At 45.3% G+C, this 17,846-nt stretch overlaps 1 protein-coding gene and 1 non-coding gene across 7 annotated transcripts in view; both read left to right on the forward strand.

Moving 5' to 3' along the window:
* The window catches only part of PDE8A (phosphodiesterase 8A), a 171,981-nt gene that overhangs the window by 152,384 nt on the left and 1,751 nt on the right, over positions 1-17,846 (forward strand). For 5 of the 6 annotated variants that reach the window (XM_069798344.1, XM_069798340.1, XM_069798341.1 and 2 more), the window contains exons 20-26: positions 2,826-2,990; positions 3,932-4,061; positions 4,824-7,485; positions 9,477-9,679; positions 10,821-10,864; positions 11,059-11,227; positions 17,027-17,097. In XM_069798344.1, coding sequence (XP_069654445.1) covers positions 2,826-2,990; positions 3,932-4,061; positions 4,824-4,930 — 402 coding nt within the window. In that variant the 3' untranslated portion in view covers positions 4,931-7,485; positions 9,477-9,679; positions 10,821-10,864; positions 11,059-11,227; positions 17,027-17,097. The remainder of the gene's footprint in view (positions 1-2,825; positions 2,991-3,931; positions 4,062-4,823; positions 7,486-9,476; positions 9,680-10,820; positions 10,865-11,058; positions 11,228-17,026; positions 17,098-17,846) is intronic. The other variant, XM_069798343.1, reaches the window with a different exon arrangement.
* LOC138688329 (small Cajal body-specific RNA 15) lies at positions 16,727-16,857 on the forward strand. Its single transcript, XR_011327352.1, has one exon. It is a non-coding gene; the product is annotated as a small Cajal body-specific RNA 15 (non-coding RNA).

The following is a 17,846-nucleotide window of genomic DNA, read 5'->3' on the forward strand; positions in this document are numbered from 1 at the left end:
AGGTGGGAGAGGAACAGGTCTTGTTCATTCACCCATCAGAAGCAGACTGGATCTTAATTGGAGGAGAGTACCTTTGTCCACAGTAGAATTAGCTTTGTTATTGGCACCCAGTGATGCTAATGAGAACTATGTGAATGTGAAGCCAAAGTCCCAGTAGGATACTGGTTTTACTGACTAAACTAGGAGAAAGGCTGTTAAGTCCTCAGTTGGACAGCCTCTCTGGGTGAGTGTAGCAGCATTCAGCATAGGAGGGGAAGAGACATGGAGGAAGAGAAGGGAGCTGCTGCTTCTGGGTGACCTTGTGGAGTGTGTAACTGTCTAGGGCACATGGTCCTGCTGGAGGGCTGTGTACTGGCCTTGCTTGGTGCGCAGAGCCCCTTCTCCCAGCCCCAAGAATTGGGATGCAGCAGTTTTTTGAGCAGCAGCATCCATCCAAGGAGCCAAACTCCTCTTCTTGCCTGTTATGGAGAGCTGAATAGCTGTTGCTGTTGAAGAACGGGGCTTGGACCTGTACAGTCAGACAGTAAAAACAAATACAGTGACGTATAGAAATCAAACAAAAGTTTAATTCTGCCCTTGAGCCCCAGGGGCTGCAGGGAAATAACTGCCCCATAAGGCATTTGTGATTCCCAGCAAATTCTGCCCAAGGATGGGAAGAAAGACAAAGCCTCTGTAATCTTTATTGAAAACAAGAAGTAAAATGTTTCCCTTCTTTTGGTTGGGAGTTTCTCAGTTCAGCAGGTTCCTATTAAAAGGCCTGTAATGTGTGAGTGGGTATACCACCAAATCATTAGCTGTGCTTGTTACTAGTAGAACAACACTGGCAAATCCTCTTTCAAGTCTGGTTGTGTATCTGGTTGCAGTGGCAGCGTGTGTTTCCTGGCCTGGTTTCCAGTCATGGCGGTGACTCAGTGTAGTGTTTGCAGGCTGAGCTGCCAACCGTGTGTTCTGAATGGGACAGTTCCACTTAGTTTTTTTATTTATTATTTTTATACATATTTGTTCAAAGAGCCATGCTGAGAGGCTGCTCTGTTTGTTTCCTTTCTTCTTTTGTTTCATAAACTGAAAAAAATCTTTTCCAGCTCCAGCATCCTTTATCCTCCCATTTCCGTTCATGATGTCACCTAAGCCTATGACAGGAAGCCAACATCTGACATGCAGAGACACCTCTGCACTCTGAGCAGGATGCTGGGACTAAGCACAGTTAGCACATTTTATTCCCAAGACATCCGCATACAGTGCCCTTGGTTTGAACAGATCACAGAAGCGAACATCCTTTCTTGATTCCTGGTGGTTTACCTACTAGGATATTCTCTACTATCCTTAACTGAACGATCACTAATAATTTTCAGTGCTTAATTTCCATGCTTGAGTTTCTGGAGCTTCCATCACTTTATTCTGGCTTTCTCTTACGTAATTTTGCCATGCATTTGAAGATGTATTCACCTCACTTTGTTTGCTCTGTATCTTCCCTTCCACATATCTAAAAATGAGGGAAGAGAATTGGTTTGGGAGTCTCATTTTAGTGAGAACTGTGGAGCTGGTGTTTCTGAGCCAATATGCTACCAAATAATAATTTTTTTATTATTGTCATTTTCTTCCTTTAGGAAGAACTTTCTTCCCCCACAAGACCTTTCTTCTGAAAAGTATGTCCTAATAAAAGAACAGAATGTTTCTGCTGCTTTGTATCTCTCTCTTCGTACAAAATACTGCAGGAACTGGTGGCACATTATTATTATTATCATAATTATCATTATCAGTTGTTACTGTTACTTCTACACTGCTCTGACTATAGAGCAAGACCTTGTTAGGTGCCAGAGAAGTCTAGCATACTCCTTGCTTCAAAGAGTTTCTATTGTGAGTAGATGGTGTTGTAAATTTCTATACCTACCCATCCCTAAAAAGTCAAGTAATAATACTGTACTTACAGGTAATTTTTTAAGATATTTTAATCCTGAATCTGTGTCCTTTGGAAACTTACTTCATCAGAGCTCCACAGAAAATAGGTTCTAATCTGGATCATCGGAGCCTTTACTCATATTAGCTATGTACTGGCTCCAAATATAGAGTACTGTTGACGCGCTTATATGTGCAGCCTGGGAACCAAATATAAGCTGTGCGTGGGCTGAAAACTTTCCTAGACTTGCAGAGGCAAGACAAGGCTGTTCGGAAGCATGTTTCTAATATATTGCTTTAATACTGATAAGCTCAAAAAGCAAAATTCCCCGTCAGATCAGAGACTGATGGGCTAACATGGGTCCAGTGGAAGGGAATGAGGAGCATGCCTGGGAGGCAATGTGGGATCTGACTCTCCTAATAGTAGCAGCGCTGTCAGATTGATTGATGCTCACGCCATTGAGGTTTGCATGCAGAGGATGACCATGCGTGTCGGGTCAGTCATTTTTTTTTGAACCAGCTATTCCACACTCTTAATGTGCAAGTCCACTAATCCTTGGATTTCAGCAGAGAATTACATTTTTCTGCCTACACAGTGCTCACCGTGATGTGTGTAGTGATGAATGGATCCTCTCCACACTTTTAAGAAGGCAGATAAGGCACAGAGGGATTAGATGACTTGCCCAAAGATGCCCAAGAGATCTGTCAGAAAGACAGTGACTGAATCTAGAAACTGAATTCAGTACTAGTTCAGAGCTGTGGCTAACATTCATAATCCCCTTATAAATTTGGCTGGACGTCAAATAGGGTAGTCAGTAGCAGGACTGATCCTTGTAGGATCTGCTGAAAGCGTTCCCAAGGCACAAACCTTTTGAGTAAGTGCACAGAGACCTTGCTAATGGATTGTTTTTAATTCTTAAATGTTACAGAATAATGGTGATGGAGAGTCAATCAAAACTGTTCTCACGTCTCCTGAAAACCGTATCCTTATCAAACGTATGTTGATAAAGTGTGCTGACATTTCCAATCCATGCAGACCCATAGAACAGTGTATAGAGTGGGCTGGACGCATCTCTGAGGAGTACTTTGCACAGGTAAGGCAGCTAAAATGGGCTGCTGAAATTCCAGGTGAGCATCTCTTGAAAAGGGAAGAGAAGGGTGCATATACTGCCAGTGTCCCAGAATGTCTAAGGCTGCATTACATAATGTGAAAAATAACAACTTTTTAATTTTAAATGATGGGATATTATGCATGCCAATACAAGACTAGATGCCTTCAGACAGACGAAAGTTGACAACTTCTACAGTGCAGTTTTTGAAAAATTTAAGCTTTCATGTTGTTCAGTATGGAGCTGGGCTTTTTGAGTTTTGCCTGCAAATGTGTTCCCATCACAAGAGGCAGAGGAAGGGTGCCTTCCGTGTACCCACATTCTGGCTATGCTTCAGTAATGGGATCATCAGCTCTTAGTGTTAGCATGGGAACAGCACTCACTCCAAGAAATGCTGTAAGACCGTAGCACACTGTGCTGCAGAATGGTTTTAGGAAGATGGGGAAAAGGATGGGGAAAAGGAGAGGGCAGAGTCATTATTGCAGATGATAGACCCAATGCTGCAATTGGGACTTGGTACCTCAAGGGGAGAAAAAGAGGATAAAAAAAGATATTTTGCCATCTCTGAGTTGTACAGATTGTCACTTCCATCAGAGATTGAAAATGATTGAGCATCTTTTAGCTCCAAAGCAGTCATAATTTAATCAGTAACGTGTGAAATTACTTAGGGTCAGCTTTGTGTGTAGATGCAGAAGGTAAATGTATCACTTTGTGGGAAACACTGGAAGGCACTATTTGTCTGCTGTTTCCCTGAAACCTAGACGACTAGGTGCTCAAGATTAAATTGCTGCTTCTTCAGATTTATTCAGGTTCCTCTGTTTATTTAGCAGTTGCATGCTTTAGTCAGTGCCAAACAATCTGCTGCTAAAAGAAGCCAATTAACAGAATGTGTCTTAGCTGAATAATCACAAGAGTGTTTTTTGCAGACTGATGAAGAAAAGAGGCAAGGTTTACCTGTTGTGATGCCAGTTTTTGACAGAAATACTTGCAGCATCCCCAAATCCCAAATATCATTCATTGATTACTTCATTACTGATATGTTTGATGCCTGGGATGGTAAGCAAAACTTTGCTATATTTCCTGACAATAACTATTTTGTGAACATTTGAAACTACTGTGATACAAAATTGCTTTCTTATGGCTCCTAGAGAAAGGGAGAGAAAAGGGAAGGTTTCTGCAGTTCAAGTAAGCTGAATAACTTCATTATTGCTTAGAAGTATTTTGATACTGCTACAAGCCATTCTCGTGGCTTCTCTTTAATATATTAGATTCACGCAATGTTTAACTTTCTTCGTTTTAAACTTGCTTCTCTGTAAATGGAGAACAGAACATATTCTCCTTGATAGCACTTTGGGCACAGTCATTTTGTCCATGTTAATATCAGTTATTCTTCAAGACAAATTTCTACATTCTGGAAACTGCTTGGGGGAGCAGCTATTTCCTTCCAAGTGCTGCCTCCATGGTAAAAGTGGTCAGAAATGTGACTCTCCTGAATGCCAGATCATGACATGTGACTGAGATTTGATGAAGTAGAATAATTACAAGCATAATTAGCTATGCCCCTCCTGGAAAACTGAGTCCCTTTGCTGGGACTTGCAATACCAGTATTAGTAGACTTACAGAACTGTTCTCAGTGGCCTGAGTGATACATGAATGATGAAAGCTATACAGCCAAAACCATTTCAAGTATCAGTATGACAGATTTAAGCTTTCCTACTTAACACAGTTGCCAAGACATTTCAAGTGATATTTAAGCAGCAGAATCATGTGACTGTTTCGATTCTGCAAACTAAATACACTCTGCCCTTTCTTCCCTAGCATTTGCAGACCTGCCAAATTTGATGCAGCATCTGGATAATAACTTTAAATACTGGAAAGGACTAGATGAAAGGAAGCTGCGGAGCCTTCGACCACCACCAGAATAGCAATTAGACCATGGTGTGTAATTTACTAACCAGATGCATATTTATTCAAGCTCACTTTTATTCATGTGATTTGAGATTTGTTTTGGTCTCTTCAGTATTACAGTAAGGCTAGCCCATGCACTTGGGGAACTTTCAAATTCAAGAGAACATGAGGTCAGCAGTTGACTTCCACAAACTACCATGTGTGGACTCCAATGAAATAAGCCTACCAAGTGGAATTACACTGGATTGCTGCAGTACTTGTCCTGAAGAGGGTTTATTAGTGAACATATTTTTGTGATATCTTCATACCAGTATGTGAAGCTGGAAGACCTTGAAGAATCTTCATAAAAAGGACATTCACTAGAAGATTTTGCTTAATCCTCAATCCTGCAAGTGAAAAAGAATTATCTATTAATAGAGACTCACGGCTTTTATGAGAAAGCTACATGCTTTTTATAAGCACTTAAGACAGTTACATAGAACAATCAGACATTTAAAAGGCAACTCTATAAGAAGGAATTTTTGATCTATGAAAAATAGATGTACTCTATTTTTTCACATCACAGAAGGTGCAATCATTCACTTCTGAGCACTACTGAAAGTGAGTTCTCTAAGAAATTTAGTAGCAAATGTAAAAAATAACACAAGAATTTTTGAGGTTGATCGTTAGCATCTATGATTAAAATGATACGTTTTATTTATTTTGTTAGATGTTCAATATTTTCTATGAATTTATAAATACTTAAAAGCCAAAGCCAACTTTAGATGCATTACAAATTTACATGATTCATACTCATTAATATACATTTAATTGATGTACAGACCTTTTATTTTCATAATGCAAATACAAAATACTATACAATGATACATTTTTATTGCACTGTAAGGATAGATGTGTATGTTTAAATATTGTCTGATTTATGTTAATTAAAATAAGTTTTATTGAAAAGCTATCACCTGAGAATAGTAGAATAAACAAGAAACGTATACTGTCTGAGCACCAGAACTGCAGTAGTTCTCCCACAAACCAGTGACGACCACCTGATCTTCCCTTGGCTACAAAAATAATATGTTGGAACTTTTTGTTTTCTCCCATGAAATTTTATGACTGAATTCCCTGTCAAAGTCTGCCTTATTTTATACAGTATTTCTACAAAGCATTCCACAGCATATATGAAGAGGTAATACTAAACATCTAATGAATTTCAACATTTTACAGCCTATGTATTTTCCTCTGCCATGAAAGAAACAGAACATAAAACCACCAACAAAAACCTTTAACTCAAGAAGTTTGTAAAGGCTGTGTACCTTCACAATTTGAATGAAACCTTCATAGCAAACACCAGAAAATAATAAAATGTATATTTTAAGAAGCGTCAAAGTCCTAGCCATTTCATTTGAAACTTATATTTACTTTGTAGTTTGCAGACTAACAGATACATGAAATTCTTTTAAAAATAACTAAGATACTTGCTGTCTGGGGAAGGGAAGAGTTGAGGGGGTTGGACTGGCATAAGGGTGATGAAAGGTGGTACGTGGCTGTCAAGCCCCGGTATTTGTGGCCAGCCCTTGGCAAGCCCATCAAACCCTTGTGTGCCCTTGGACAAGTCTCTTCACAGCTAAAGGCAGTGCCACGCTGTATTCCACTGAAGGACTGAAAGAGTATCCTGTCAGCCTCCCTGGTAGGCAGAAAGGCACTCCAGAAGCACTGAAAGAATTGCTGACTATTGTCAGTGCAGAGACAACTGACTATAGAGGCATTTTGAACTATTCCTGAAGAAGCACAAGCAGGGGCAAGATGGATGATGGAGCAATTCAGGGACTGCAGCACTAGGAGTCTTAAATCAGGTAAGAAAGGAACAGGTGACTGCTCCAGGTGTTACCTGTTTCTGTGTTTCTTCTTAATCTCCAAGCCGATGAGGCTCATGGACCACCACCATTTGTAGCTCACTACTGTTCATGTTTGCGTCATGCCTTTCTGCTAGTGCTGCCCTTACGCAGCTTGTGCTCTCCCTTCCTACGCAGAATTTGGGTTATATCTTGTCAGGGCAGGGAATTCCCTTTCGTAATTTCCTTTAGTTCATCGATGCGTGTATATTGCCTAAGCCAGCGGGGCTTGGATCCTGCCTAGGAGTGCCCAGACCATGCCACTGTCTCACTGACAATAGTAGGACAGAGGGCTTGGGGTCCTTGTCGATATTCCAGGGGTTGTACAATTGATACTGAAGGAGCAGATACATTTTCATTGAAGGCTGAAAAAAACAAGTGTCCTATTTTCAAAGGGAACATGCAAGGAAAGGGAGAATTAGCTGCTGGATACATTGTTCTCCTGGCAATATTACATTGTGTTTCCCTATATATGCACCTTTTGTAATCAGCTGTAATTTGCCACCAGGTATTAATCTCTTCTATTGCATGCCGGCTCCTGTGCCTAGTTCAAGGAAAAGCTATTCTGACTGCATTAGAGGGAAGCTGCATCACACCGTCAATATCTCCTCCACTTATCTGCTGCAGTGAGGATAGGAGAGAAAAAGTAACAGCATATGGGCCTGGAGAATGTCTGCAGGAAGGGGGTAAAAATATTTCTCCATAAGCATAGTTAATATTCTGGGCTATATTAATGAAAGGTAAAAGCAGCTAATTTAACCTGCTATAAAAATGCCTGATGCATCATCATTGAAAAGATGTGATCAATATGATTAATTCCCTGAAATTCACATTGCATCTTTAATGCTATTACTTGGAGTGTAGAGCTGTGCTAATCATTAGCCCTCTGTATCAGCCAGATTTATGTCCATATTGCTGTACAATAATTTCACTTAACATAAAACACTGATTTGCAGCCACTAAATGCAGCTCTGTTCATTCTGTTGTCCATTTAAATTTTGCTGTTGCCAGGGACAGAGTATAAAGTCTGGAACCACCATGCTTGATCCTCACCTAAGATCTCTTCCCACTGAGCTTCTCTCTACAAGCTACACCTCTTAGACCTTCTGTGCAGTGCGAGGCTGTGCAGGTTCAGTGGGGGCGATTCCAGGCTGCTGCCCATGCAGCAGGAAGGGCCTTGCTGTGGAGCAGTAATAGCTCTAATGTGATATTCATCGCTCCAGGATCCAGATGTCTTTGGATCCCATTGCAGATTCTTCAGCCATTCCAGATCCCCTTCCTTTCTTCACCAGTATTACATAGCAACATCACATGCCCTGTGCTCTGAACCCTTTCCAGTTTAGTATCTCTTCCCATGCTTTTTGAACTATCACTCGGTGATGGAACTATGCTTGGGACAGTAACCATGGCTTTACTGATGGTCCTTCACCATGGAAGGAAGAACACTGGAATAAACTGAAAGAGTATGATTGAAGTTATTCCCAATTTCAGACAGGCTGGCAGTCTTATACAGTGTCTGCACTTTTCATTTGTTGTTGCTTTAATGCTAATACAAGAGTAAATTCCAATGTAGACATGATGAAGGAGAGGTCCTTTATGCACCTCCAGGATTTTAATCTTAAAGCTTTGTGTTTTAAAACTGAATAAGGTTCAGCAATTCAGTATTAAATGACCCATTCAGAGTGATTGGCTCTGTTTTCCATGCTGCATATTTTCAGTCGGGTAATACTGCTGCTAAACCTGGGTATTGCTTTAGTTGCTTCCAGGTGAGTCTGAACTATTATGATCTGGTAAAAAAAAATGTTGGCTTCTCAGCAAATTGCCATAGATTAATATCTTGGTCCCTTCAAGGGATTGGTATAAAATTCTGAGTAATAATTTCTTATTCTTGCAAAAGGAGAAACCAGACAGGTGTTGTGCGCAGCTACCTTGTCACAGGTCTGATGATGGCTTTCATACTACGATTTTCCCAATGGCTATATATAAATTAAAAATCACCTGAAATGGAGCAAATGCCTTGGTTTTTGTTGCAGTGCTTTTTGCTATGGCTGTCTCTGCTTGTCTCAGTAGAGGCATCATTGATACGACACTTAAGAAGATGTGTCATGAACGTGAAGGAATTGAAGCAATGACAGAGCCATTCCTACATAAAGATACAAAAGGGTAATAAAATTAAATATCTACTAATCCCTTACATGATGCTCAAAAACAGCACAGGGAAACTGTAGTCAGTTGCACCCTTCTGTGAGACCAGAAGGGTTTGAGTCATGACTCTGCATGGAGCACTTTCAAATGAAGTCTCAGAGCTATTCACAAGCTTCAAAACAAATAATCTCTCTGCTGATGTGTGACATCATGCCTCCAAGGTACAGTGGTCCCAGGGGTGCTCGTTAAATGATAGCAGGATGGATTGCATTTCATCCTGACACGATGTTTGGATGCAGAAAATGAGCTTTTAAATTACTACCATGGCCCTGTGCAGCCTGTATTGCTGGTTCAGAACAAAGGGGATGTCCAGGTGCTTCAGCTATTTTTTTGTTCTGCTGAAGCTATGGCTCCGTGGGCAAAGGACTTCTGTGTTGTAACACCGCTGAATGCTTTCTCTCAGTGCCTGCTTTGAATGTTACTAAGGCAAACTGTCTCATGGTTTCTTTTTCCATTGTTTAACATCTTTAAGAATCTCCTCCCACGCTTCCCATATAAACTTCAGTGAACTTAGCTTTGCAAACCCTGCAAAGCTATGTGTTAGCATCCTCTTTAACAAGAAAGGCAACTGAGTTAGAAGAGGCCAGAGGACCCAGAGCCATGAAGCAAAATGGGTTTGACGCTTCTAAACACCTTTGAAGTCCTGGACCTTCAAGCCCTGCCTGTGGTTTAACAGTAAGTCTTTCTCAGGCCAGGAAACAGTCTGGTCTTCTGATGTTCCACTTTTTCCATCTCAGCTTCTCTGTCTTCGGTTTTTCTTCTGATTCCATTTGCTAGGAGTCCTTCCCTTAACTTCCACTGGCTCTGGATCTCCCTCAAACACACAGCCATAATGCTGGGACTAAATCTTTCCTTTCAGATTGACTCTTGCTGCTTACAACAACTTTTACCACAAGAAAATCTTCTTTTTCTGATTCAGGTTAAAGTGAGCCTGGAAGAATACCCTGTAGTGGCTGAAAGGCTTACACTGGTATCCACACGCAGGAGAATACAAACATAGTTAACTAAAACAGCTTGTGAGCACTGCATTGCTACTGCATGCAGTGTGAATATGTATGCAAGGTCTTTTGTATTGTACTCCCACATGCAAACTGAAGTTCAGGAGTGTTCACAGGCACCTCTGCCTTTGAGGTTATGTTAGCAAATACAAGCAACTGTGGACACTTGTTGAAATTTGAATCTCTCTTTTCTTGGTTTGCTTGCTCCCCCCCTCGAGTGGCAAGAGTCATTGCTAGAGCTAAAACTAATCTTGATTCATTCAGCCCATGGTAATTAACAGAAGTTACTTCATCATTTAATCACACATGTTTCTCTTGAGGTAGTGAAATAGCACAGCAACGCACACAGTTTTAGAGAAGAAGTGAAAAAGGTGATTGTCTGGTTTTGAAATGAAAGGAGGAATTTAGCCAGTGTGTAATTATTCAAGTGAGAAGTTGGTCCTGTCTGTCTTTAATATTCCAAAGTGGTATTTGATGTAAATCCTTCCCCACAGTTCATTACATTAGCTCTTAGCTCAACCTGAGCATGCTGAGTGCCAAGTTCAGTGTGCAGCATGTTTTATAACCAAGTAGAATGACGTCATCCTAGTGATCCTGCAGCTCCCTATTCCCTTGGGAGGACGTATGGCTTTGTCTTCAGCCTAAAGATGAAATGGAATATGTTTGGTGAGATTCCCTTGGTATTTGCAGTGTGGATGTGTGAGGAATATTGCTTTGCACCTCCAGCAAGAACTGTCCCTTTTTGCCTAAAAAAAACCAAAGATGTTACTTTGCGTGTAATATTTTTCTTTACAGAAAATGAATTTTTTTGTTTACAGATCCCTAAGTGCTTTACAAGAAGACCCACAGAGCCCTTTCGCAGGTGAGCAAAACAAGTTGCAGGAAAGCACAGTGGCTTGTCGGCATCCACCCTATGGAAAACCCTGGCCTAGTCCTGGAGGCTGCCAGGCTGCTGCTGAGGGCTCCAGGTTGAACCATCCTGACTTTCAAAAAAAGTGGGAAGAAAAATTTAAAAAGCAGGTGCTTTCATAATGGTTTGTCACTGCCACTTTACAGAGATACTGGTCAGAGCTCCTGAGAAGCCAGAAATCTGTCCTCCCTCCCCACTTTGTCCTGACCTCAGTGAGATCTGCGGGAGTGCCGAATGCCATCAGTGTGTGCACATAGAGTCCCAGCGCCTGTCCCCAGCAGTGGCTGGTGCCAGCTATTTCAGATGCTGTTTACCGTAAGTAAGACTGCAATGATATAGCATGAATGTAAGTGCTAAGAAACAGGCAAGGTGCCCAGCCACCCCACTGAGACTGGGTTGGGAATGGCATGCATACCATCAGACACAGCTTTTGGAGATAGTTAGGGAGAAATTGCATGAATAGACAGTTCTCAGGACATCGTGAGAGCAAAATGAAATTCTCCTCACCATACAGCCAAGCCCTACAAGTGAGCAGCTTCTCCCAGCTCTTGAAAATCCAAGCTGGCAGACTCAGTGCAAATATGCTTTCCCCTGTTAGGACAAATCTCTGACAAGCCAAGGTCAGAAAGCAGAAAGTTTTAGCTGCTGTCTCATGCCAGGAACAAAAAAAGAAAGAAAACAAAAAGCCTTGTTTTAAAATAAGCTGTTTTAAATAAACAAGTGTTCTTTGAACCACATCAGAGTACATACCTAACAATATTTGTTAAGTAAATATCAGTGACATGTTTAAGTCTGGCTCCCTATGTATTAGCAAAGTGGTATTTGTGTTGCTTTTGTTGTAACAAGAGTCAACAGTGTTTCTAGAAGGTGGTCTGAAAAAAAGGGACTTTGGGGTTTTTTCTCCTACTTAGCATCCCACAGAGAAACATCTGCCCACCAGTAGCCCCACCTCAGGACTTTCAAGTAAAAAACCTTCCCAACGCACTGATTTTGGTGAAGTTATACTTCGCTTTCATTGGCTTAGTTCGGTTCATAATCTGCCTATTAGGTGTTCTTTTTTACCCACAGGTCCACCTTTTAGATAATTTTGGCTTTCTGAAGGAAGTCTGCCCTGAGACTGGTTGCAAATACATGGTCACATTATTATAGTCTGTACCTGAAATGCCACAGTGCCGTGGCTGAGCAAAGTTCAGACCTGTTCCCAGCTCTTCTGATAAACTGCTCCCTAAGCTTAGATTTTCTTCAGTTTGATACCAGTCCTGTAAGCACAGAGAGCTACCCCTGCACGGCCTGCTCTTCATAGCTTCACAACTGAGCTGACCCAGCATCAGCCAACATACACTAGCAATATGCAGAAAGCCACTGAGGGACCAAGAAGGCAACCACACAGCCTAAAAGCCAATGGTTGCTTTTCCATGTGCAGCAAAAGAAAAAAGTCATATCAATTTCTAATTTAAACAGATCTTTGTATATGCATGTGTATTTTTGTCTGTCTGTCATTCGACTTTTCAGCTTATTTAACTCTTCCAAGAGCCAGATATTAACTCTGGGGTTAATGCAGAGACAGAGGAATGCAAAGCAAGAGAACAGGTTGTAACAATGATGATGCCAAATTTTAAGTTCTCCACCAGGAACAAAGGTTTTCTTTTACATCTGACGGGCTGTGAGGAAGTCGGACTGCTTCTTAAGTGTCCTTTCCCGTTTGTCAATACAAGTGATCTCTTTGGGTATGTGCAGAAATTTGGGGCTTAATAAATCATCACTGTAGACCACGTGCTTCCATGTATGGGAAGCAATGTGACTTTTTCTCCCTGCCTTTGTGGGGTGTTGGAGAGGAGGAAAGGTCGTGCTCTGTGGGACCCAAGGGAGCAAACTGCAGTTCATAAATCAGGCTTGAGCTACCCCAAAGTCAGGCCACTGAAGTCACGGTGAGGCTCTGCAGGCAAAAATGACACCTAGGCTTTCATCTGTATGCCATGGCATCGCAGGTTGATACTATGACTTCTTTCTCTTCTTTAAAGCTTTCATGTCAGAGGAATCAAAGCCCCCTAGCTCCCCTTCTCAAATTGACTCCAGTTAATAATAGCACAAACAGTAGTTAGCTCAGATTTGAAAGAGGCTTTGATGAGATATTGCTCTTTGATAAGCCATTTCAAGGGCAGGAGGCAAAGTGTTTACTTTGCTTGGAAGAGGAGTCTGATGAGCAATTTGCTTTTCTTCTGCTGAGGCCAAGCAGTGCTTTGTTACCTCCAGGATACAGAGACTGCAGAGGTGGTTTAGGGCTACTGCTCTTTACCTCTGGCTATTTCTTTGCCTTGTGCAAGAATAAAAAGTTACGAATGAAGCCCAGCAGCTTGTCCCTACCTGTGACAGCTGCCTCTGTGCTGAGCCTTGGCAACCATCCGCTGCCCAGCTTTCCCTCCCGTGGCTGTTTTTCCTGCCTTTGGCTGTCCTGGGAGGCCCTGAGGAATCAGGAGTGCAGTGAAACCCAGGAGCGCAGCTGGTCCAGAGGAGGCCAAGCTGCAGACAAGCTGCAGCTTCATGAATAGCTGAGCCCTCCTAACCATGCACTATGGCACAAGGTGGCAAACACGCAAATAAGGCTTCAGGTTGGTCTGGCAAGCCTGACTGGTGGTGGGCCAACCTGTAAGACATGAAATGATTTAGTCTGAGGATACTGAAGCTCTCCCACAGCCTAGGCCCATACTAAATGCACCAGGTGCTTTCCTGGAGGCAGGAAAAGCCACACCAAAGGAGTGAAGGCAAGCAGGGCTGCTACTGAGTCTTGGTAGAAGAAATGTTTACAAACTCAGATTATAAATGGCAAGGCTCTTCAGTGTTCATCCAGTGTTTTATTACACGGGCTGTGTGTCGTGGTTTAACCCCAGCCAGCAACTAAGCACCACGCAGCCGCTCACTCACTCCCCCCCCATCCAGTGGGATGGGGGAGAAAATCAGGAAAAGAAGTAAAACTCCTGGGTTGAGATAAGAACAGTTTAATAGAACAGAAAAGAAGAAACTACTAATGATAATGATAACACTAATAAAATGACAACAGTAGTAGTAAAAGGATTGGAATGTACAAATGATGCGCAGGGCAATTACTCACCACCTGCCAACTGATACCTGGCCAGTCCCCGAGCGGCGATTCCCCCCCCCCCTTCCCAGTTCTAAACTAGATGGGACGTCCCATGGTATGGAATATACTGTTGGCCAGTTTGGGTCAGGTGCCCTGGCTGGGCATGAGAAGCTGAAAAATCCTTGACTATAGTCTAAACACTACTGAGCAACAACTGAAAACATCAGTGTTATCAACATTCTTCACATACTGAACTCAAAACATAGCACTGTACCAGCTACTAGGAAGACAGTTAACTCTATCCCAGCTGAAACCAGGACACCGTGAAATATATCTAAACTGCACAGGCACAACAAATAGGTTTACTCCAGCAGCCTAGCTGCAGCTTTCAGGTCAGCATGGGAGTAGGACAGGGCAGGAGGTGTTGGGGCGGCCCCAGGAATTTACTTCCCAACAGTGTAGATGCAACGTAAGGAATTTTATTTAGAGATTGAGAGAAAACTTGAGTGTATCCGACTGGCTGCAAAATACCTCCAAATAGAGGGCCTCTGCGTGCTACTTTTGGCGCAGCCCAGCCTGGATGGTGAGGGTCCACGCAGGCGGATTTGCGAGCTGTGGACCACCTGCCCCAGGGGTCAAAGTACCTCGGCAGTTCTGTCACGGCCCCAGCCTGGCTGTTGGAAACCCGGGGGCTGCTGCGGCTGCTGGGAGCTGGTGGCTCTCACTCAGCTGTGCCCGGAGCGGGGCGCAGGGGGAAAGGAAATCGCTCGCCCGACCCAGTAGCAGGATGTCATTCACATGCTTAGATCTGCGGGATCAAGCACTTGTTATCGGAAGGAAAGGAGATGGACAAGATAAGCAGGTGTTGCACAAGACGGTGGCGTTTGGGAGAGGGCTGCTAGAGGCAACAGATGAGCTATAGACAGAGCCGTCGCTGGAGAAAGCCGTTCCGCGGCCCGGCCGACGGTCAGGCAGGGCGCACTACGTGGTGCCCTCCGCCTTGGTCAGTTACTCCTCGGCGAAACGCTGCGTTCGGCGCCGTCCCGAACCAGCCTCCGCCGCAGTCCCGGCGGCCCCCGCCGGTCCCCGGGCGCCTCCGCAGCCACCATTTCCCCCGGGACAGGCGGCAGGAGGGCTGACGGCGGCCGCCGCCACCGCGCTCCCCCGCGCCACGCGTGGCCAGCGGCTTGCGGACGGAGCTCCCACTCTGAGTGAAACCCGAGTCGTCTCGGCCCGCGCTGCGCCACGGCCACGCCGGCGGAGGGAAGGCAGCGCCCGCCCGGCTGTAAGGTCATGTTTATTGAAGCAAAGAAGGAGCCGACCCCCGCCCGGCGGCAAATGCCCGCCCGCCCCCCGCCGCGCCCGGGCAGGAAGCGGCGCTGGGCGGCCTCTCCTGGCGGCGGGGCGGGGGCTCGGCTCGGCTCGGCTCGGCTCCTCACGGCACGGCACGGCGCCTCCGCCCGCAGGAAATGGCGGCCGCACGAGGTGAGGCGGGGGGGGAGCCCTCATGGCGGCGGGGGGCTGCCCGCGCCCCCGCTCCGGCGCAGCGTCTCCTCCGCCCTGCCCGCGGCGGGTTAAGCCGCCCGAGGGCGGGAGAGCGGCGGCCGGCGGAGCTCGCCCCGAACGGCCTCCCTGTGAGGGACGGCGGTTTTCGCCCTCGCTCCGCTGCCGGGTCACGTAAAGGCCCCGCGGAGCCGGGCCGGGCCTCGTCTCCTTCCCGCCAGAGCGGGTGCCCTGTGGGGCGGGCGCCCTCCGGGGCCGCCCTACCCGCTCCCAGAGCAGGAGCCGCCCGCCGCGCTCCCGGCGTGCGCCGCGCTCTCCGCCTCCTGCCTGCGGCCGTCTTCGTTACGCGTGTGGCGCCTTGCAGGACCTGCCGCCGTGACGTGCGTCTCGCCCGGCCGTGGCCGTGGCCGTGGCCGTGCCGGGGCTGGTGAAGAGGCGCTCCTCCCGCAGCCCTTTCCCCGGGGCGGCAGGTAAGCGCTGCCCGGCCCCTTGCTCCCGGTGGTGCCCGCTGGGCCCTGCTGCCTGCAGGCAGGGCTTGCCTCGGGCAGCGCCTGCGGCAGCGTGACCGGCCCTGCGTGAGGAGGGGCTGCCGGCGGGTTTGGGGTTTATGAATTGGCTTGAGACCCCGCTCTTCACTGCCGCAGCCCTTCTGGTGCTGCGTTTAAGCCACAGCTTTGCGTCTGCAGAGAAACGCTTTTATTCGGTGTGGGATAAGCACCCTTTTGGCAGAGAGTGCAGCCCCTTTTTGTGAAGCAGTTGATGGCCTCGGTATTGCTTGCATCAGAACGAGTGAAGCTTAAAACATAAGCCTGCTTGGAAAAGGTTTAAGTAAGCTGGGGCCAGGACGGCTGAGTGCCAATATATACTGGCAATTGAGCACACCGGCATAAAAGCAATGGAGAGGAAATTTAACAAAAAGTCAGCGTTGTGTCTTGGGCTGTCCCAGGACTCTGCAGTGAGTCAGTGGAATCCAGGTGCTGAGCTGAATGGGAAGCGGAGCCTCACCTTTGCATGGTCCCGGGCTGCTTTGCTTTGCATTGCTGATGAGTCGTCTTGGTTACTCTTGGAACGCAGAAGTGGGCAGTTACAAAGATACAGCCGAGCCTGAGGGCAGGAATGGGGAATTGCCTTCCAGGTCAGGAAGGCAGGCTGGGTGGTTAGGCTGTGCAGTCGTCTTTGTGAGAGCACACTCAGTTCCTGAGACTTCCCAGGAGTTTCTTGCAGAGATTCATCTGGAGGACTAAGAAAGTGGAGCCAGTGACATTATATGGACTCCACTGATACTATCCTCCTAAATTAAATGGTGGAAGAACAAGGCCTGCCTGTGAGTGAAAGTCAGGACCTACTTCATCTACCTACAAGGTTTTAATAGCAATTAGAGGGAGCAAGTTAAAAGTCAGGTGTTTCTGTAGAAAATGGTGGGTGTGTTTGGTTTGAATCGAACACAATAAGCCATATTTCAGGGCTGTTGTATTGCGTGTTGTTGTATTTGCACTTTTGACATTGTCTCACCTCTGTGTTTTTGCTCACAGGCCCGTGGGTCCCGCTGCTCCTGGCTCCAGGACTGGGTGAGGAGGGACGCTGGACGTGCTGAAGGATTATGGTAACCAGTTTGGAAACCATAACTTGCCTGTTTAACCATAGAATGTTTGCGTAAACCTGTCTTCATAACGGGTGCAGCCTTATGAAAGGGCTTTGTGTGATGCCCTCCAGTGGCAACAATGTGTTCTGCTATTTTAAATCAAGAGGGAACAGAAGGGAATTGGAAAAAGTCATCCTTTTTGCTCACCCTAAAAGGGTTTGAGGGTGATTCCTTCTAAGCCCAAGGGCCTTTGGGCAGCCCTGGCAAAGTCCCCAGTTAGCTGCTGGGTGAGGTGTACCTGGGGGTGTCCCATCCTTTGGTAGTTGCTGCTGCTGCAAGCTCTGCAGGGATACGTAGATCACTGCTGCAAATCAGGGCAGCCTGTGGGGTTCAGATGGCCAATACCAGAGATTTAGGCATGAGCTTCTGTCCTTCACGGAGGGTGAATTTTGCTGTGTGCCAGTAAATGTGCAGAGTGGAAAGGAACAGGAAGAAAAACGCCAAGAGGTACCAGGAAAAATGTATCTTGCAGCACATAACTCACTGTCAGAGACAAGGACGTTTTTAACTTGTCTTTTCGCGTGATCTAGTTCAGCAGTGAGCCTGAGTTCCTGTAGACAGGGCAGAGATGAGAACTGGTTTTGCCTCATCTGAGAGACCTTTCAATGGAAAGAAATAGCTCTCAGATCAACAGCTCAACACAGTTCTCCAAGATCAGTGCTATACTTAGGTTTCCAGATAAACTAAATACGCTTCATGTTAGTCTGCCT

Source organism: Haliaeetus albicilla, chromosome 12 (genome assembly GCF_947461875.1).
Source record: "Haliaeetus albicilla chromosome 12, bHalAlb1.1, whole genome shotgun sequence".
Taxonomy (NCBI): domain Eukaryota; kingdom Metazoa; phylum Chordata; class Aves; order Accipitriformes; family Accipitridae; genus Haliaeetus; species Haliaeetus albicilla.